The sequence below is a fragment of the Mastomys coucha genome, unplaced genomic scaffold (assembly GCF_008632895.1).
Source record: "Mastomys coucha isolate ucsf_1 unplaced genomic scaffold, UCSF_Mcou_1 pScaffold22, whole genome shotgun sequence".
NCBI lineage: Eukaryota > Metazoa > Chordata > Mammalia > Rodentia > Muridae > Mastomys > Mastomys coucha.
The window spans coordinates 223025028-223046614 of NW_022196905.1; the positions used below are offsets into that span (position 1 = coordinate 223025028).

General features: G+C 49.7%; 1 protein-coding gene across 1 annotated transcript in view; it reads left to right on the forward strand.

Moving 5' to 3' along the window:
• LOC116067850 (voltage-dependent P/Q-type calcium channel subunit alpha-1A) overlaps window positions 1-21587 on the forward strand; it is a 97874-nt gene that overhangs the window by 67284 nt on the left and 9003 nt on the right. The window contains exons 26-34 of the mRNA XM_031336867.1: window positions 1382-1498; window positions 1771-1836; window positions 1940-2055; window positions 6864-7014; window positions 7494-7621; window positions 10888-10984; window positions 13049-13154; window positions 20342-20449; window positions 20529-20629. Coding sequence (XP_031192727.1) covers window positions 1382-1498; window positions 1771-1836; window positions 1940-2055; window positions 6864-7014; window positions 7494-7621; window positions 10888-10984; window positions 13049-13154; window positions 20342-20449; window positions 20529-20629 — 990 coding nt within the window. The remainder of the gene's footprint in view (window positions 1-1381; window positions 1499-1770; window positions 1837-1939; window positions 2056-6863; window positions 7015-7493; window positions 7622-10887; window positions 10985-13048; window positions 13155-20341; window positions 20450-20528; window positions 20630-21587) is intronic.

Genomic DNA, 21587 nt, shown 5'->3' on the forward strand with positions numbered 1-21587 from the left:
AAACTCAAAATGTTCTGTGGGCCATTCACCAGAGAGCATGGGAAACTGGAGAGCATATAGCCAGACTCCAGGGGACAGCTATGAGAGGCCTGGGGGAGCCAAAAAAACCAGATTGGTGGGCAACATCTAATTTTAAAATTAGCAACTTTGTATTTAAAAACAAAATAACGCTTAGGCCCAACAAATTACTTTCATTGGCTATATTGGATCACTTTCCACCTGTCACCAACCTCCGCTGATGCCCCCTGGAGAGTCCCGGGCCTTGCCCACAGTTTCCAGCCACTGTCTCTTTACAAACAAACAGCCTGGGTGGGAGGCCAGAGGCAGTGACTAGACCTGGGTTTGCTGGACAGGTAGGGCCCACCTAGGGAAGTCCAGGGGCCAAGACTAGCCTCATCTCCCCACCCACAGCACTGGCCCCATGGTAGGCCCTGGGCTGATCAGAGCTCACTCGCCCTGGGAGCTGAGACCTTCCTGCCTCCCGCAGGCCTGGTCCCGAGACACCACCCAGCCCCAGAAGCTGAGAAGCCATCCCTGAGAGGGGGGAAAAGGGCCCCTAATGCATCTTCTCCGACTCAGCGGGCAGCGAGGACTCACCCTGCAGCCGAACAGCCCCAGCTCCCTCCCGTCCTCCCCATTCCCGCTCGCCAAGGGGGTAAGAAAAGATGCCCTTCCGCTTCTCCCCATTGGCTCCAGCCGCTGCTCCTCTGGGCCGTGGGGTGAGGTCAGGGCGGGCAGGAGCGGGTGGGCAGCTCGGCAGGGCAGGGCAGGGCAGGGTGCCCGGTGAGTCCCAGGACAGATGCATTTCTGGCCCCGAGCGTAACATGCCCTCGGAACTGCACTTGCCCCTTAGGCCTGCGTGTGCTGGCGCCCTTCCCCCACCCCGCCCGTGTCTGTGCTTTGTACTCTTGTGCTGGGTTCTGCAACTTGACCCGCTTGTGTCCTATCGTCTCAGTGCATTTGGTTGTTGGGAGAAATAAAAACCATCTCGATTTTTTTCCTGATTGGATGATTCGGATGTATTATTTTCTTTTCCGTGCTCTTTTGTTATTTCCTCCTCGACCCTGTTCCTTTCTTCTCCTCCCCCTCCCCTCACCTTTTCCCCACTTGTGAGTGGGCCTGGCTGGGTGAGCTTAAGCTTTTGAGTTGATATCTCCTCCTTTACCTTAGCCCACCTCCCTTCCCCCACTCCTTTTTTTTTTCCCTTTAAATTCCCCTCTGCTCCTTTGCATTAACGGTGCTTTCTCTCCTTTCCCTCCTTATTTGGGGTGTGGCTTGCTTTTTCCTATTGGTTGGCTTCATGTAGGGGCCTCTGTGAGTGTTGACTACTCTAGGCTCCTCAGGGTGGGTGGAAGGTCACCTTTCTTCCCCATCTCCTCAGAATAACTTCATCAACCTGAGCTTTCTCCGCCTCTTCCGTGCTGCCCGACTCATCAAACTCCTCCGCCAGGGTTACACCATCCGCATTCTCCTCTGGACTTTCGTGCAGTCCTTCAAGGTGAGACATAACTGCCACTACTGCTGCTGGCCCGGGGCCAGAACAGACCCCTTAGTTCCGGGTGAAATGGGGAAACTACACTGAAAGTGCTTCTATGATAGATGGGTCGCCATGAGCACGACTCTTGTCTGATGTCCACACCCAGCGTCTACAGAGCTCTGAAGGCCCTGTCTCGCAGCACAGTAGCCTGGGGCACGTGATCACCTGACCCAGTTCAGACCGCTCTGGGCAAGGGGCATGGCGCCCTTCCTCACTGCCTTCCTTCCCTCCAGGCCCTACCTTATGTCTGTCTGCTGATCGCAATGCTCTTCTTCATCTACGCCATCATCGGGATGCAGGTGATCCCGCACCCGTGGGGTACCAGGGCTGCGGGAGGGAGCGTACATCAAAGGGAGCCAAGGTGGCTGTGGCTGCCCCCATGGTCACCCTCCAACTCCCCAGGTGTTTGGCAACATCGGCATTGACGGGGAAGACGAGGACAGCGATGAGGATGAGTTCCAAATCACGGAGCACAATAACTTCCGGACCTTCTTCCAAGCGCTCATGCTTCTCTTCCGGTGAGGGGCCTGAGGGAATTGTTCCCCAGGTTGGGTTCAGACCTGTCTTCATCCTGTGTGTTCATTACTCTTTTGGCTGAGGATGTGGTCCCTCTGACTCTCCAGTTGGGGTGAAGTTAAGTACGCCCAAATCTCTGCCCCTTCTTCCTAGCAGTGCTTTCAGACAGGATCTGGGACGGGGTAGAAGCTTAGAGGGAACGTTATTGATGTTACCTAGTTGAGTTATCCTGACCAGCTTTGTGTTTCATCCCATTAGTGGCAGCCACTTCACAAGCCAATGGGATTAGCCAGTCGGTGCAAGGGGACAAGGAAAAATCAGAAAACATGAGCTCTTGCTGGGCTAACTACTTTTAATAGAAGAAAAAAAAGTGTTCCTTATTGTCTCCCCCTCTATTATACTCCCTCCCCAACTTAGCCAACATATATCAACCATTTGATGTTTCTAGCATTGTTACTAATAAGTTACGGATTAATCGTGGTCCAAGATAAGCTCACCTTCCTAGAGAAAGTCTCTTAACCATTTGATTGACCTGGCCCGACTACAATGTGAAGTTTTCACCCTAGACAGAAAGAAGAAGGTCTATTCTCTTGGCCAGGAGTTTTGTCTCGACAGGCATTTACTGCTTAACTTAGTTTGGGTCTCCATTGCTGTGAAGAAACACTAATGACCAAAAGCAAGAAGGGGGAAGAAAGGGATTCTTCCACGTCAACATCAGAATCCATCATTGAAGGAGATCAGGACAGGAACCCAAACAGGACAGGAACCCAAAGGCAGGAGCTGCTGCCAAGGTGTCTTAGTCAGGGTCACTGTTGCTGTGATGAACACATTGGCAAAGCAGCTTGTGGAGGACAGGGTTCATTTGGCTCACACTTCCACAGCACTGTTCATCACTGGAAGCACTCAGGAAGGGATGCAAACAAGGGAGGAACCTGGAGGCAGGAGCTCATGCAGAGGAAAAGGGTCCCAAAAGCAAGCAAAAGAGTCAGAGACAGCCCCTGCTCCCACTGTTAAGAGTCCCATAGGAAGACCAAGCTACACAACTGTAACATATGTGCAAAGGGCCTAGGTCAGTCTTATGCAAGCTCCCTGGTTGCCAGTTGAGTCTCTGTAAACCTAGGCTGGTGGATTCTGTGGGTCTTCTTGTGGTGTCCTTGACCCGCTCTGGCTCCTGCAATCTTCCCCCTCTTTTGCAGGATTCCCTCAGCTCTGACTGAGGGTTTCTGTTTCCATCCAGTTGCTGAGTGAAGCCTCTCTGATAACAAGTGGGCTAGGCACTAGTCTATGAGTACAGCAGAATGTCATTAGGAATCATTTTCTATCCGAGGTCTCTGGCTATCAGCCTTTGGTTCCTGGCTCTGCAGGCAGTGTCAGGGGTGGGTTCCCTCTTCTGGCGTTGGTCTCATCTGGACCAGTCATTGGCTGGCTGCTCCTATAACTTCTGACTTCTTCACTTCAGCACACCTTGTAGGCAGGACAAATTGTAGGTCATGGGTTTTGTGGCTAGGTTGGTGTTATAGTCTTTCCACTGGAAGTCTTGCCTAGTTACAGGAGATGGCCAGTTCAGGCTCTGTATCCCCCATTGCTAGGAGTCTTGGGTAGGGGTCACCCTCATCAATTCCTGAGAGTTCCCTTTCACTAGATTTCTAGCTCATCCCAGAGATGCCCCCCAATTCCAGTTGCCTCTCCCAGTATTTTCTCCTCTATCCTTCCCACATCTGATCCCTCCTGCTCCGTTACCTACCTCCACCCCCATCCACCTGTGATGTCTATCTCCCCTTCACAAGGAGGGAGATTCATGTGTCCCCCTTGCACCCTCTTTGTTACTTAGCTTCTACTTGACAGCTAATATCCACTTACAAGTGAGTTCATACCATGTTTGTCTTTCTGGGCCTGTATAATAGAGGTATTTTCTTAGTTGATGTTCCTTCCTCTCAGGTGACATTAGCTTGTGTCAAGTTAACATGAAACTGTCCAGAAGCATGCTACTTTATTATTCTCTCTGATAAATTGGTAATGCTAGGATCACTTAGGAAACTGATCCAAGATCAGGGCCCTAAAAACACTTTGGCATATGTCTTAGTTAGGGTTTCCATTGCTCGAACAAACACCATGACCAAAAAAGCAAGTTGGGGAGGAAAGAGTTTATTTGGTTTACACTTCCAGATCGTAGTCCATCATGGAAACAAGTCAGAACAGGAACGCAAGCAGGGCAGAAACCTGGAGGCAGGAGCTGATGCAGAGGCCATGGAGGGGTGCTGCTGACTGGTTCACTTCCCCTGGCTTGCTCAGTCTGTTTCCTTTTTCTTTCTTTCTTTCTTGGTTTTTGTTTGTTTGTTTGTTTGCTTTTTGGTTTTGTTTTGTTTTGTTTTGTTTTCGAGACAGGGTTTCTCTGTGTAGCCCTGGCTGTCCTGGAACTCACTCTGTAGACCAGGCTGGCCTCGAACTCAAAAATCTGCCTGCCTCTGCCTCCCAAGTACTGGGATTATAGGCGTGCGCCACCACTGCCCGGCCTCTATCTGTTTTCTTATTGAAGCCAGGACCACCAGCCCAGGCATGGCACTACCCACAACGGACTGGGCCCTTCTTCATTGACACTAACCAAAAAAAATGCCCCTGTCTCGAAAAAAAAAAAAAAGAAAAAAGAAAAAGAAAATGCCTTATAGCTGGATATCATGGAGGCATTTTCTCAATAGAGGTTCAGGTCCTTTCAGATAACTCTAATATCAAGTTGACATCAGACTAGCCAGCACAGCATATCTAGTCTCTAATTAAGGATGGGGCTGCTAAGAAGCACAAGGATAGCTTTGGCTTTTAGCCAACAACAACAAAAGAAAATGTGTTTACTTTGGGGTTTTTTCCCTAAACTGCCTACCTCCTGTTCTTACCAGCCCCTGAAGAGGTAACCCTTAATGCTATTGTAAATTTGTAGCAGCAATCAATCTGGCTCCTGCCAGCTGAGTTGGCAGTGTCAAGTGTGGTAGTTTGGGGCTACCCATCCAGAGAGCGCATCAGACCTCTACTGTCAGATGTAGTAAGGGAAGGGACCTTTGGCGTGAGGAAAGAGATGTGAGGGAGAAGTAAAAGCAGGGGAGATTAGCCTAGGTAGGGAACCAGAAGCCAGAAGCCAGGGCAAGATCCAAGTCCCTTAGAACCTATAGATAGGCTCACAAGAGAGCTATCTCTGCTGGGCTCCTCCTGGGCTCACAAGAGAGCCATCTGCTGGGCTCCTCCTCACTTTTCTTTTGGCCTTCATGGCCTGGTTCAACAGTGATGAACCCCAGGTCTGTTTTCAGGCAGCATGATAGCTGTAGGGTTGGCTAGAATCACAGTGTGAGATCCCTCCCAGATGGCTCTAGAAAAAGGAAAGGTAGTGGTGGTGGCACACACCTTTAATGCTAGCACTCAGGAGGCAGAAGCAGAGGCAGGTGGATCTCTGAGTTCAAGGCCAGTCTGGCCTACAAATTGAGTTCCCAGTCTCAAATAGAGAGAGAAAGAAAGAGGGGGGGAGAGAGAAAGAGAGAGAAAGAGAGAGAGAAAGAGAGAGAGAGAGAGAGAAGAAAGGTACTAACGAGATGGCTCAGCAGTTAAGAGCACTTGCTGCTCTCCTAGAGAGCCTAGGTTCAATTCCCAGACTCTCACTGGCAGCTCACACCTGTCTGTAACTCTCCATCCAGGGAATCTGACACCATCACACAGACACACATGCAAGCAGAACACCAACGCACACAAAATAAAAATAAATAAATCATTCTAAACAAACAAGAAGGTCTGAGCCGCACTTTGTTTGTTTGTTTGTTTGTTTGAAACGGGGTCTCACTGAATAGCTCTGGCTACATAGACAAGGCTGGCTTTGAACTCAGAAAGATCAGCCTGCCTCTGCCTTCTGAGTGCTGAGACTAAAGGTGTGCACCACTGCACCAGCACAAAGTCTGTGAGTGCAACCCCTTGCTCTTCTGTTATATTTTCTTGTTGGGCAGCTAAGACCATGCAAATGACCAAAATTGATCACTTTCTTTGTTTCTTTTGTTTTAATTCTGTCAAGCCCACTAAAGGTCCACTCGAGTTTTAGAAGGACCTCTGGCTCCTTTAACCATTGCTTCACCTATGTGAGGACAAGTCAGAGGCCTTGCTTGAACAAGGCTTCACTGGAAGCATGGAGACTCTATGTATTGAGTCCTCTTTGTAGGCAGGACACTGGTTAGAATCACTGGGTGGGTCTCCATGGCCTCCCCGAACAAGACAGCAGGTGACTCCCCAATAGTTCCAGGATACTTTTAGAGATACCCCATAGTGCCCTGGAATCTAGTTGACCTTGGAAGGAAAGGTGGGGGTGAATATTGTCTTTTGATCCCTCTGCCCACACCCGCATAGGCCTCCGAGTAAGGCTGTTGCATGCCAAGAAGGGCAGATACACCAGTCAGGCATTTAGCTACTGTGTTTGCCTGGACAAAACAAGCCACTCTTACAAGAAACATGGATTAGGCCTACATGTTTGTTTTGTTTTGTTTTTTAAGCCAGTCCTTATGATCATCAAGAATGGACCAATAGCACCATTGATTTAAACAGACATTTGACATCAATGCATTGAACTTTGACCTTAGAAATGTTAATGTCACACTAAATCTCTAAGTCTCATCTTTTATAAACCTTAAGTAACTAACAGGCTTGAACAGGGCACTCTGAGCATTTAGGGAAAGGGGATAGTCCCCTGGGCCTTGAGCCTCAGTCCCTGCCCTTCTAGGGAGGCAGTAGTGAGTAGTGTCCATTTGGGACTGGAGCCCAGGTCACTGACGCTGCATATCCTCAGGAGCGCCACAGGGGAAGCTTGGCACAACATCATGCTCTCCTGCCTCAGCGGGAAGCCGTGTGATAAGAACTCTGGGATCCACACAGCAGACTGTGGCAACGAGTTTGCCTACTTCTACTTTGTCTCGTTCATCTTCCTGTGCTCATTTCTGGTGAGTCTGCTCACGCGGAGGGCCCGTGTCTTCAACGCCCCCCCACCCCCACCCCACCCCCCGCCCCCCACACTGACTCGGGCCAGTGAATCCCTCTAAACTGGGACTGGAGTAAAACACTTGCTTGCTCCTTGCCATGTGGTGACATCTGGATGGGTGACTGCGGGTCTGCCCCCTCCCCCACGCAGAGAATCTGAATTTGGCCATGGTGGAAGGATATGGACCACAACAGGCCCTGGCTTTGGCCCCAGCTCACATAGCCCCTACCTCCGACTGTGCCATCTCTCTCAGGCTTTGCCTCTGTGTGTGTCCATCCATCTCTCTCTCTCCCTTTGTCACTGGCTTCCACTCTCATTGGCCTTGTGAATGGGAATCTTTTATGTCTGTTTCCTTTCATCTGGTCTCTTCCTCGTTCCCTTGGGTCTCTGTGTCCTTGCCCCCACCCCTACGGTCTCCTCTCTACTCCCATTGGCCCCCAGATGCTGAATCTCTTTGTTGCTGTCATCATGGACAACTTCGAGTACCTCACCCGTGATTCCTCCATCCTGGGCCCCCACCACCTGGATGAATACGTGCGTGTCTGGGCAGAGTATGACCCTGCTGCCTGGTAAGGAGGCATCTCAGATCTCCTGGCTGTATTGTCCACCTCCTCCTGAAACTGGGACAAGAATGAAATCAGGTCTCAGGTGTGGGACGCTGAGTCCTAGGATCTCAGCAGGGACCTCATGAGTGAGTCCAGGGTAGGAATCATGACTTTCTTGTTACCCAAGGTCAGGCACATTCCACCCCTTGCCCAAGCCCAATTCCAAGCCCAAGCCCAAACCTTCTAGATGGAGGTAGTCAACTATGGAGATTTTCAAGGATCCTTGACCCCCTCAAAACCTCTGGTCTCTCTCTTATGGTTAGGTCTCTGGGTGGTAGCCTACACTAAGGACCTCTGGACTTCATTCACCAGGGAGTGTAGGGGCAGCACTGGCCCACCTTGGCCCTCTGGCCAGAGTGGCAGAATCCAGTTCAAAACTTAGAGCAGGCTTGGACATTATGGCACATGTGGGCAGTCCTAACACTCAAAAGGCTGAGGCAAAAGAATCAGGAGTGAAGGGCCAGCCTGGGCAACAAATGACTTTGTTTTAAAAACAATCAAAACAAACCAGGCATGGTGGCACACAGCTTTCATCCCAGAAAACAGGAGGTAGAGGCAGATGGATCTTTGAATTTGAGGCCAACATGATCTACACAGTGCTTTCTAGGCCAGCCAAAACTACATAATATATGAAACTATTTCAAAAAAAAGCTGGGCATGTGGCACAGAGAGAGTTTCAGGATAGTCAAGGCTACACATAGAAACTCTGCTTCAAAACCCAATGCTGCTGATGATAATGAGGAGGAGGAGGAGAAGGAGGGGGAAGAGGATGGGAGAAGGAGGAAGAGGAGGAGGAGGAGGAGGCAGAGGTAGTAACTTACAAACTATAAACCCAGCTTTTAGAAAACAGAGGCAGAGAATCAGGAGTATGAGGACCATTACCCCCCACTTCCAAAATAAAATTTTTGGGCAAGCAAGATGGCTCAGTGTGTGACGGCACTTTGTAGCCTGCCTGCCTGAGTCACCAGCACCCACTCACATGATGAGAAGCAACTCCCACAAATTGTTTTCTCTCTCTCTCTCTCTCTCTCTCTCTCTCTCTCTCTCTCTCTCTCTCTCTCACACACACACACACACACACACACACACACACACACACACACAGAGTGTAATTTCTTAATTTAAACAGAGGTCTTAATTTAATTTAAATTAATTCAAATTAATTTAACTTAATTTAAACAGTGATGGTACACACCTTTAATCCCAGCACTTGGGAGGCAGAGGCAGGCGGATTTCTGAGTTCGATGCCAGCCTGGTCTACAGAGTGAGTTCCAGGACAGCCAGGGCTACACAGAGAAACCCTGTCTCCAAAACAAAACAAAGGGGGGAAAAACAGGTCTGGAGATATGGCTCAGTGGTGAAAAACACTTGCTGCCCTTGCAGAGAATCTGGGTTCAGTGTCTTAGACTCCAGCTCCAGGCATCTTAGGACCTCTTCTGGCCTCTGTAGGGACCCACACAAATGTACACAAGTAAATAGTATATCTCTTATTAAAATAAAAATGTCAAGGTTTAAAAATGTGGCTGGGTAGCAGACTCTTGCCTAGCCTATTTGAGGCCCTTAGTTCCATCTCACATACATTGAAAAATAAAATAAAAGCCTTTGGGCAGATCACACAGAAATGGGGGAGAGGAGCCTGCATCCTACTGATGAAGGCAAGGTTGAGTTTCCCTGTCTCACAAAGACCCCCAGCACACCCTCCACTAACAAACAGAAGGTCACACAGCATCTTAGACTCCATGGAGTTTACTGAGGCAGTACCTCTGAAGTGGCAGAACAAGAATTCTAGCTCATCCTGGGCACGGGGTTGAAGGAGTGTTAGTGGGGGAGGGGCCCCCTAGTGGTCTGTGCTCTGCTTCCTTTGGCCTCCGTCCTGCAGGAGAGGCGCACAAGAAAATGCAGAGAGCTGTCTGTCTGCCTCTCCCATGGCTGCAGCCCCAGACAAGCCCTCCTCGAGTTGGAGAGGCTTGGGCCAGGCATGTTGCTAGGGCTGGTTTGGGGGCCTTTTTAACTCTTCCTTTTTGATTTTAGGTCACTACAGTGGGATGCTGTCCCCTCCTCTAGGCCACATACCCACCCACACCAGTGTAGCCTATGTAAATGCCAAAGGAAATAGATGCACAAAGGAGCCCTGAGTAGAGAGGCCACGGCATGGCCTAGAACCTCCAGCACCCACACCCCATCAAAACCTCTGTCCCTAAGGGCGGGTGCGTAAATGTCTGTGAACGCAGCAAAGCCTTTACCTGTCCCAGGTTCCCACTCCTTCAGATGAGGAGATCTCAGCCTCATCTCCCTGGTCTCACTGTGTGCTTGGGGAGCCCTTTTCATGGGGACCAACCCAGGATCTCCACTAACCCCTCTCTTCTCCTTTCAGCGGCCGCATTCACTATAAGGACATGTACAGTTTATTGCGAGTAATATCGCCCCCTCTCGGCTTAGGCAAGAAATGTCCTCATAGGGTTGCTTGCAAGGTTTGACTTCCACTAAAACCTGCTAGCATCAATTGAATGAGTGTGGCTTGGGGTCTTCCATATATATATTTCATATATATATATTTCTCAAAAACAGAGCCATCTCTCTCTCTTGCATTAAACTAGCAAACTCTTAGCCTCCAGAATGCGGCCATGCAGACTCCACGAAGCATGGGACACACCTCTCTGTTCCCTCTGAACATCTGTGCTTGCTCTTAGCTGAAGCTGCCCATCCCGTGGTCTCAATGACACCCCCAAATCAGATGCATCCCTTGGGGGAGTTGTAACTTTGCATTTCCCTATCCCGACTCCCTCCTCCCCACCCTCTACCTCCTGAAGCCTCCTTGCCACTGGCCATGCCCTGCCCTAGCCCTCACCCAGGCCCCCTCAGAGACCAGCCTCAGCCAACCAGACACGCAGCCCCTGAACAGTACGACCCGCAGCTCTGCACCTACCTCAGCCACAGCTTGGAGCCCAAGTGGAATCTGACTGTTTCTCTTTTCTCTCTCTCTCTCTGCCTGCTTGTAAGCAGTGAAATAATCATTTTTAATTACCTTTTCTTCCATTTTTTCTCCTCTTTTCCATTTATTTAATATATCCATTTTATTGTCCTCTGCCTCTTTCTCTATTTTTTCGGCTCGTGTGGTTTTTTTTTTCTTTTTTCTTTTTTCTTTTTCTGTTTCTTCTCTGCCTCTCCCCTCACCCTTTTGGTTCTCTGCCCCACCCACCCGTCCTGTTTTTTGTTTTTGGTGCTGCCAGGGGTCGCATGCCTTACCCGGACATGTATCAGATGCTGAGACACATGTCCCCACCCCTGGGTCTGGGGAAGAAGTGCCCGGCCAGAGTGGCTTACAAGGTAGTCTATCTTTGCCAACACCGATGTCCCAGAGCTGGGGATTTTTCGGTGGTGACTACAACACCCAACGAGTCTTCTGCCAACATTCCTCTTCTTTTTTTTTTTTCTTTTTTTCTTTTCTCGAGTAATTGAGTCATGAGCGTCCCTCGACTCTCAGCAGTGCGCTGTGTCCTTTCTGATGAGTGTCTGCGTGTTTTGAGACTCCATTATGGCCGACAAGCCAGGGGGAGGGGGAGGGAGCACTCTAATCCCCTAGCACCCATAGGACCACCCTTGGGAAACCAAATTGTATGTCTCTGCCCATCCAAAAACACGCCCTGCCCGCCAGGCCCAGGCCAGACTGTGTTCTGTGCCTTGAGCCCTAGGCCCTGGCCTCCCCACCCACATCTGAAGCTGACCTCTGACTTAGGGCCCGGGAGATCCGACACCTCTCACAGCTGAGTTCCCCTCCCCCTCCCTCTGCCCTGGAGTTGTCTCCCAGCACCTGAACCATGCCACCCATCTACCCAAGATGCCCCAACATGCCTCTCCACTCCATTGTTTCAAAGCAAGCAGGAGGGCTGCAGCCGCTCCAACCCCGAACTGGTGCACCTATCAGGCCTTGCACGCTGCCTTGGAGGGATCTGGGGGTGGGAGGGGCGTATGCCAGCTGAGGGAGCGAGGAGATTGCTGCTCCTCTAGACTTCTGTCCTGGAATCTCCCCCGGCCCTGGAGGACATCTGCTCCCTCAGTTCATCCTCGAGATGGCCAGGGATGACCTTCAAACCCCATGCCCCAGAAGTGACTCTGTATCCGAGCCTTCCCCTCCATCTTTGTCACCTTCTCTCTTCAGTACTACCCCAAGCCCGATGTGGGGGTTTCCCTCTCAGATTTCAGCCTCTCCCCACAAGTGTCCTTCGTGTCCCCTCCTATCCTGATCTCTGTGTGAAGCCACCGTGCTCCCTGAGGCACCTTTGTGTACATTTAAAGTAGTGTATCTTCCACAGAACACTGCTGGGAAAGTGTGCTACAGAGAATACACTTTCCTGCTCCACAGTCTGTGAGTTCTCTGCTCAAACAGAGCCTTTTGTGCAGTGCCTCATTTACGTTTACTGCCCCTTCCCCTGCCCCACTCCACATCCCACTTCCTACCCTACCCTTGGTTTACTGGCTCCCACTCTGTGAATCCCCTGGTGAGCCCCAGACTTTCCCTTAACATCCCCCCAAGCCGATGGCACATCAAAGCCCAACATTTCTCCCTTCCCACCAAGCAGGACAGAAACCCCTGCCTGGGACACAGAATTCCTTCCCTGGGCCTCAGGAATGCCCCTCGCCCCTTTCCCCTGCTACTGCACAGACAGCCATGATCCGGCGAGCCCCGACAGTCACTTCCCACGGAGCTATGAATGAGTCTCGAGATTCCGTCTGCATGTGCCCGTTTGTAACGCTCTGTGTAGGCCTCGCTGCATGTCCACCAGGGGCCTGCGTGGGGAGGTGCCTGTCTGAGGATGGAATGCTGCGGCTGGGTGACTATCATCTGCCCGTTCTGGGCCGAGCAGGGGGTGGGGGCGGGGAGCGGCGGCTGTGGCCGTGGACCCCACCTCAAGGCTGCTGCACGCACTTGCTGCTGACATCTGCCTTCTGCTCTTTTCTCTTTGGGTGGAGGTGAGAGGGAGCCTCTGAGAAGAACTCTGAGGCAGGGCAAGAACCTGGGGCAAGAACTCCGGACCCCTGAACCTCAGGTCCCACAGCGGTATTCAAAACAGAAACAATCAGTTTGGTTAAAAATGGTGGCAGGTCCTGGCATCCCAGCTACTCAGGAAGCCAAGGCAGGAGGAAAACTTTGTGTTCAAAAAAAAAAAAAAAAGAAAGACTGACAAGGTAGGGACAACAGTGTGGAAAGCCCTGGGTTCCTTTGCTGTTCCACGCAGGGGAAATGAGAAATTCTGCACTGGCATAGGCGACCATAGAGGAAGTTGCCCCGACTTCAGAGTTCTTCCTGGGGCTTCCTGGGTCAGGTGAATTTGGCTTGCAAGGTGCTGGTAGGGCCTAAGAATGACTGTCCTCACCTGGGGTTTTCTGTAGAGACTCCTGCGGATGGACCTGCCTGTAGCTGATGACAACACAGTTCACTTCAACTCCACCCTAATGGCTCTGATCCGAACCGCCCTGGATATCAAAATTGCCAAGGGTAAGGCGAGCCACCGACCTGGAGTAGGGGTTGGGGGGACATAGATGATGACTTGGAGGGGAAGAAGAAGAAGGCCAGGATCCTTCCGAATGAGTTGTCAGGGGGACCACTCTTCTTATCTAGCTAGTTCTTCATTCTTGCATCTGTGAAAACATTTAGTGCACAGCTCATGTGTGCCAGACACGCCTCCAACCAAAGGGATGCAGCAGTTTACACATACAAAAAAGACCCCCCAGTCCCTGACGTAGGTGGTACTGTGAGTTGTGTGGACATATAAGGGAAAGGACCCCCAGGCTGAGAGCAGCCTGTGTGCAAAAGCCCTGAGAGGTGGGAATGAAAAAAGCAGGAGAAGGAACCGCATGGGGCCCTGCTGACTTGCCCTTTGCGTAAAGGAGACACACACACACACACACAAACACACACACACACACCGCCCAGGATCCAGAGGAAAAAGGTGAGATCTGACCCAGGTCACATCAGAATGATGCCTCCTAGTTTATGGAGACAACCCAGTGAGAAGAGGGAGGTTAGGGCCTGTGTTAGCCTAACTTTTGATACTGTCATGAACTAGCTGGGACCCGGTGCTTTATGAAGAAGAAACAGGATAGCAAGATGGTCCAGTGAGTAAAAGCGTTTACACCCAAGTCTGGTTAGCCTATGACCTGAGATATGACCTGAGATCAGTTGCTAAGAGTGGTTTTCACACTTCCATGTGTGAACTGTGGCATACACAGCCTGCCCCCAACACACACACACACACACACTGGAATAAATGTAATTTTTAAAAAAATCTCCAAGAGTAGTTCTGGTTGCTCTCAGGAGACCCCATAATCAAATTTTTCAGCCAGACAACTCAGATAAGGTCAGAGCGTCCTCCTTTCTAGGATCTGTAACTTTTCTTTGAGACAGAATTTTGTTTATTTGGAGATTAAGAGAGTAAAAGGAGAGAACAGGAGGGGGCAGGAGGAGAGAGACTCATGTGGGCAGCCTAGGAGAGCTTGACTCCTCAGGCTCCGTCTTCAGGGCATGAACACCCTCTATCCCCTTCTTATTGTCAGATTTTCTGACATTCCCTCTCTCTCTTATTTTTTTTTAAAGATTTATTGATTATTATATGTAAATATGTGTAAGTAGCTGTCTTCAGACATACCAGAAGAGGGCGTCAGATCTCTTTACGGATGGTTGTGAGCCACCATGTGGTTGCTGGGATTTGAACTCAGGACCTTCAGAGGAGCAGTCAGTGCTCTTAACAGCTGAGCCATCTCACCAGCCCCTCTCTCTTATTTTTTAAATAATTAATTAATTTACTTACTTTGATTTTGGGGGACAGGCTTTCTCTGTGTAGCCCTGGCTGTCTTGGCACTCGCTCTGTAGACAAGGCTGGCCTCGAACTCCGAGACCCAGCTGCCCCTGCCTCCAGAGTGCTGGGAGTGGCACCTGCTCCCTCTGTTTTTAAATGTTGATATGATCTCTAAGATCCTTTAGTTTCTTCTAAATGAGCTACTTCATCATTTCTTCTACTGATGCTCTTAGCCTCCAGCTAGGCGGGCTGTGCTGTTCTTGTTTTTGGTTCTGTTGCTGGTACTTTTATTTCAGTGCTGACAGAAGACATTTAGGGATAAGAGCAGTACAGTGGTGGCGCACGCCTTTAGTCCCAGCACTTGGGAGGCAGAGGCAGGCAGATCTCTGTGAGTTTAAGAACAGCCTGGTCTACAGAGTGAGTTCCAAGACAGCCGGGGTCACTCAGAGAAACCCCACCCCCCAAAAAAAGAAGAAGAAGAAATGCCAGTTGAATTAGCAAAATACTAAACAAAACCAGCTAGGATACCAAGTGACCATTTATTTCCAAATAGTTTCTTCTCCTTTGAATTTGTGTTTTAGTATCTTTTAGCATGTTTTTGTTTTGTGTCTTTTTTTTTTTTCAAGACTGGGTTTCTCTGTGTAGTTCTGGCTGTCCTGGAACTCACTCTGTAGACCAGGCTGGACTCGAACTCAGAAATCCGCCTGCCTCTGTCTCTGCCTCCCAGGTGTTGGGATTAAAAGGCATGTGCCACCACTGCCTGGCTGTTTTGTGTCTTCTTAGTATCATTTGTTTGTTTTTCAGACAGGTATTCACATAGTCCAAGCTGAGCTTGAATTTGCTATGTAGTTATGGATGACTTTGAACTCCCGATCTGATCCTCTTGCCTCCACTACCCAAGTGTTGGGATCACAAGTGTGCATAGCCACACCTGGTTTATGAAGTCCTAGAGAGGAATGGACCAGGATTTGGTGTGTACCAGGCAGGCACTCTACCAACTGAACATCCCCTTTCCTCTCTTTTTTTATTGATTTATTTTTTAAACACTTTTTAAAAGATCCACTTATTGTTATTTTATGTGTATGAATTGGTGCTTGAATGTAGGTCTGTACACCATATGTGTGCCTGGTGTCTGAGGAGGCCAAAAGAGGAAGTCAGGTGCCTGGGGAATTGAAGTTACAGGCAGTTGTGCGTTGCCCAGTATAGGTGCTGGGAACCAAAATTGGGTCCTTTGCATAACCACTGAGCAGTCTATCCACAGCTTCCTCCCCCTTTTGTTTCTTCCTGAAAGTTTCTATGTTAACTGGTAGAATCTCCCTCTCTCTTTCTTTCTGTCTGTCTGTCTGTCTGTCTCTCTCTCTCTCTCTCTCTCTCTCTCTCTCTCTCTCTCTCTCTGTCTCTCTGTCTCTCTGTCTCTGTCTCTGTCTCCCTCCCCGCCCCTTCTCTCTCTGACAGGCTCTGACTCCTCAGCCCTAGATGGCTTGGAGCTCAATCTTGTACTCCAGGCCTAACTCACAGAGATCCACCAGTCAGTGGTGGTATATGGCTTTACTCTCAGTATTACAGAGGAATAAGCAAGCAGATTTCTGTGAGTTTGAGGCCAGCCTGGTCTACAGAATAAGTTCCAGGGCTACACAAAGAAACCCTATCTCGAAAAACAAAACAACAAACCCCTCAAAGAGATATGACTGTCAAGGCTTCCCGAGTGCTGGCGTTAAAGACATGGCCACCACTGCCCGCCCCAGCTGGACTTTGAGTCAGGTTGTCCTTGTTGCCATTGCTTGTTTGTTTGACTCTGTCTTTATGCAGCTCTGGCTATCTTAGAACTCACAGCTGGACTCAGCTGGCAGAGGTCCACCTGCCTATGCCTCCTGGGATTAAAGGCATGGCCACCATGCTCTGATGGCCACTCAAGGTCCCTGTGTGAGGTCACCTCTCATGGTCTTAGGTTTTGTCTTTCACACTGGCAGAAATATGAAGGGGCAAGGTGCTGGGTGATCACCTCTGTGGTGTATTCAGAACCAACCCTGTAAGATCCCTTCCAAGACAGGAATTCACATGTTGTCTTGGGCTTTTCTGTGAGGCCAATACCTGCTGTGGGGAATTCTCCAACACCTTCACCCTGTAGATTCAGAGAACTCATGGCTCTTCTATGTGGCATTGGCATAACGAGGCTCTCAAATGCAGTGTAAACTGAAAAGATCAGCAAGAAAGGGGGCAGAATAGACCAAGTGCTGGTGAAGGGTCTGACATGTGACCCACACGCCCAGGAACCACTCGGACACAATGGGAAGCAGCCTTGTAGCTCTCTCTGCCACCATAGTAAATGACTCCGAGACAAGAACTTGGAGGAGAAGGGGTTAACTTTGTTTCACAATTTCTGATGGATACAGCTCCCAGCATGACAGAGAGACATGACCATGGGAGCAGGAGACTGGCCAATCACATCCCTAGCCAGGAAGCTGGGAGAGTATACACCCCCAGCATCCTACCTTCCCAAAGAGCTCCACCAGCTGGTGACCAGGTGTGCAAACACCTGGGAGTCACAGCAGAGAGCACCAACAACCATGGCATAATAAACCGACGGACGGACGGTGGCTGGAGAGGGTGCCGGCCTCTATGGCACTGGCTGCTCTTCCAGAGACTGGGTTTCAACTCCCAGCAACCATCTAGTGACTCACAACTGTCTGTAGCCCCAGTCCCAGAGGATCTAATGCCTTCTTCTGGCCTCTGTGTGGACTGTGCACACGTACTACACAGACATACATGCAAAACACCCATACACATAAAATAAAATTTAAAACAAGCAAAAAAGAATAAATGCCAAGGCTTTACCTGGTAATCAAAATGACAAATACAGAGGTGAGTGATGTGGCCACAGATGGGACTGAACACAGCGCAGGATAATTTTGGCTGTTGGTCGGCAGCAGCATTTCAACTCTCCCCAGTCTTGTTAGTCTGCAATTCTTCAGCACAAGTATGGCATTTTTAGGAAACTTCTTCCGTTTACAGGGTTCACACTCCAACCTATTCTACAGATAGGCAGGCCACATAACCCAAGTGAAGACAGGCTGGCAGCTTAGACTGAGGGGCATGGAGTGTTCAGACTCTGACAGGATCCCTCCCATGTGGAAGTAGACTGAAGGAGAGAGGACCCAGGGATACTCGCAGACTTGAAGTGTGAGCTACAAAAGGATGGGACAGCTCTGTTCTGAAGAAGCAGGAAAGGCAGGCAGGAGGCCAAAGGCGGAGGCAGTCGAGGGCACAGAAAGGAAGCAGGTGCTGGAGAGAATCCTGCAGACTTTCTGAGACAAGGAACAAGAGCTGAGAGACCATCCTAATGCTGTTATCCCAGCCCTTTGGCAAGCTGAGGCAGGAAGATCACAAGTTCAAGACTAGCCTAGGCTAGAGAGTAGCCTTGTCCAGCTTGGTCAGTTTAATGAGACTCTCTCTTAAAATAAGACAATTGGGGCGGGGGAGTTGGGTGGCTGGAGAGATGGCTCAGCAGTTAAGAGCACTGACTGCTCTTCCAGAGGTCCTGAGTTCAATTCCCAGCAACCACATGATGGCTCACAACCATCTGTAAAGCTACAGTGTACATGTATACATAAAATAAATAAATAAATCTTAAGAAACAAAACAAAACACAAGCATTGTAGCAGGGGAGATGGCCCATTGAGTAAAAAGGCCCATTTGAGTAAAAAGCATTTGCCGTGGCCAGGCAGTGGTGGCGCACGCCTTTAATCCCAGCAGTTGGGAGGCAGAGGCAGGCAGATTTCTGAGTTTGAGGCCAGCCTAGTCTACAGAGTGAGTATCAGGACAGCCGGGGCTACACAGAGAAACCCTGTCTCGAAAAACCAAAAAAAAAAAGCATTTGCCGTGCCGTAGGACCTGAAAATCACCAGCACACATGCGTGTGCACACGCATGCACCCACGCACACATACAAATAAATATAATCAATTTTATTTAGGTTCTGCCGATATTAAATAAAACATGTTAAAAAATTTAGGCTGAGCATTGATAGCACACGACTTTAATTCTAGCACTTGGGAGTCAGAGGCAGGCAGATCTCTATGAGTTCAAGGTCAGCCTGGTCTGTAGAGTAAGATCCAGCCAAAGCTACACAGAGAAACTCTGTCTTGCAAGAGATGTTTTTTCAGCACAGGCAGTTACATGTATCTATGTTTAGTATCCCACAAGGCCAAAGTCCAGGCCAGCCATGCAGCCTTCCATGGAGAGCCCAGGGAAGAATCTCTTCCCAGCTCTATCTACACATGCACACTGCTTGGTCCTGCCACAGTGGAACTGAGAGATGAGAAGGACAGTCTGCAGGGATGTGGGTCTACATCTGTGAGTTCCATGCCATCCGTGGCTCCATGGTAACCCTGTCAAAACACAAAAACAAAACATGGCTCGGCAGTTAAGAGCACTTGCTGCTCTTGCAAAAGACTCAGATTTGGTTCAAACCTGTAACTCCAGTTCCAGAGGATCCGACGCCCTTTTCTGGCCTACATGAGCACCAGAAATTTACACGGTGCACATGCATGCATGCAAACAGACAAATAATCCACCTAAAAGAGGCAGAGGCAGGTGGATCTTATAAGTTTGAGATCATCCTGGTCTATATAGCAAGTTCTAGGCCAGCCAGGGCTACATAGCAAGAACCTCTTTAAAAAATAAAAATAATCCAGATGATGGTGGTGATCGCCTTTAATCCCAGCAGTTCAGAGGCAGAGAAAGGATCTCTGTGAGTTTGAGGCCAGCCTGGTCCACAGAGTGAGTTCCAGCTCAGCCAGGACCATACAGAGAAACCCTGTCTTGCAAAAACCAAAAAATAAAATAAAAAGTAAAGAGATGATAGGTCCCTTAGTATGCCTCTTTAATAAAGCATTTGAGCACAGACTTGAAAGAGGCAGCCACACATCTTTATAGGAAGAACAGTCATTGCAGAGAGAACAACTTGATCAAAAGGCCTGAGGTAGGGTCATAAAGTGTATCTAAGGAACTACACAGATGTCAGCATGACTGACCAGTCCTAAGGGGGAGGAAGAGAGAAGGCACCAGAAGCTGGGGAACAGTTTAGTCAGTAAAGTGACTGTGGAGTTTGAATCCTCAGCACCCGTATATAAATGCTGGTTTGGTGGTGCAGATCTGTAAACACAGCTCTGGAAAAGAGACAGTGGATCCCTAGGACTCACATTACAGCCAGTCTAGACAAATCAATGAGCTCTGGGTTCATTGGGAGACCCTGTCTCAGGAAGTGAGGTGGATCCCACCAGAGATGGCTCAGTGGGCAAAGGGGCTTGTCATCAGGTCCGATGATCAGAGTCCAGCCTCCCAAAGCCATATAGTGAAAAAGAGCGAACCAACTCTGGTCATCAGGCATGTGCCACCTGCCACTCCTGGTAGAGCAGGCTGGCCTCAGACTCAGGTTCACCTGCCTCTGCCCCGCAAACACGAGAGGTGTGTACCACCGTTCCTGACTATTTATATTTATTTATTTTATATATATGGGTATTTTGTCTGGGTGTGTGTCTATGCATCATATGTGTGTTTGATGCCTATGGATGCTGGAAGAGGGGGTCAGGCCCCTTGTGCTCTTCGAGCTTGAGTTGCAGGTAGTCGTAGTCCTGAGAACAGAACTTGGGTCTTTGGCAAAAGTAGCATGTCTTCGTAACCACTGAGCCATTCCTCCAGACCTTAACTGAAGCAGTCGGGGGTGGGGGGTAGCCAACCCTAGGAACACAGTTGGAAATCGAAGCCAGAATAGCGATCCTGGCCCTTGTGGCATCTCTAACCAGGCCTGTGGGGCCTGGAAGTAGCCCCACAGTGGCCCTCACGGCCACCTCTGTGAGGTGCTCACCCCATCTCTCTCCATGTTGCAGGTGGAGCTGACAAGCAGCAAATGGATGCAGAGCTACGCAAGGAGATGATGGCCATTTGGCCCAACCTGTCTCAGAAGACCCTGGATCTGCTGGTCACACCTCACAAGTGTAAGAACAAACCCAGGGATGGGCGGTGGAGCCTCGGAGACGGGGCTGAGCTAGGTGAGAGCTGCCCTGTCCTCCACAGCCACGGACCTGACAGTGGGTAAGATCTACGCAGCCATGATGATCATGGAGTATTACCGACAGAGCAAGGCCAAGAAGCTGCAGGCCATGCGAGAGGAGCAGGTACTCCCATTGCTGGGGGTGCCTGGAATGGGGTGGCGGGTCTGTCTGTCTTTGTGGGAACCAGTTGGAACAAGAAGTGTGGTAAGGCTGGGCCATTGCAGGAACACATACCTGCTAACTTTCAGTCACCAGCAGGTGCTAGGCATCTGCCTATGGCAGCCACGGTTTCAGACCCTGGCCTGGCTGCCTGCCTCCTGGTGGCTTACCTTCCAGCTGGGGGGATGCTAACAGCCTCAAATGACTAAGACAGTTTCATAGTGGCAAATTATGCCACTATAGGGAAAGTTGAGCCAACTCTATAGAGCACTAGAGCCAGGATGTATGGTGTGAAGTGGATGGTCAAGGACACCCTCACTGAGGAGGTGAGAGCTGAACAAAGAGCTGAGGTAAAAGGGGAAGGGACTGGAGACATGGTTCAGCAGTTAGGAGCTAAGAGCAAGTGCCTAGGTTCAGTTCCCAGCACCCACGTGGTGCCTCACAACTGCCTGTAACTCCAATTCCAGGGGATCTGAAGCCCCTTATAGCCTCTGTGGTCACCTGATCATGTGTGGTACATACACACACACACACACACACACACACACCATAGGCTTACACACATACATATAAAATAGTAAGATAAATACTTTTGTAAAGTGAGCTGGAGACCAGGTATCATGGTATACACCTTTAACTTAGAAGGCAGAAAAAGACAGATCTCTATGAGTATAATGCCAGCCTGGTCTACAGACCACATAGGGAGCTCTAGTCCAAACCAAGATAACATAGTATAGTAAAAATCTGGAGAGAGGCCGGGCAATGGTGGCGCACACCTTTAATCCCAGCACTTGGGAGGCAGAGGCAGGTGGATTTCTGAGTTCAAGGCCAGCCTTGTGTACAGAGTGAGTTCCAGGACAGCCAAGGCTACACAGAGAAACCCTGTCTGGAAAAAAAAAAGAATCTGGAGAGAAAGAGAGAG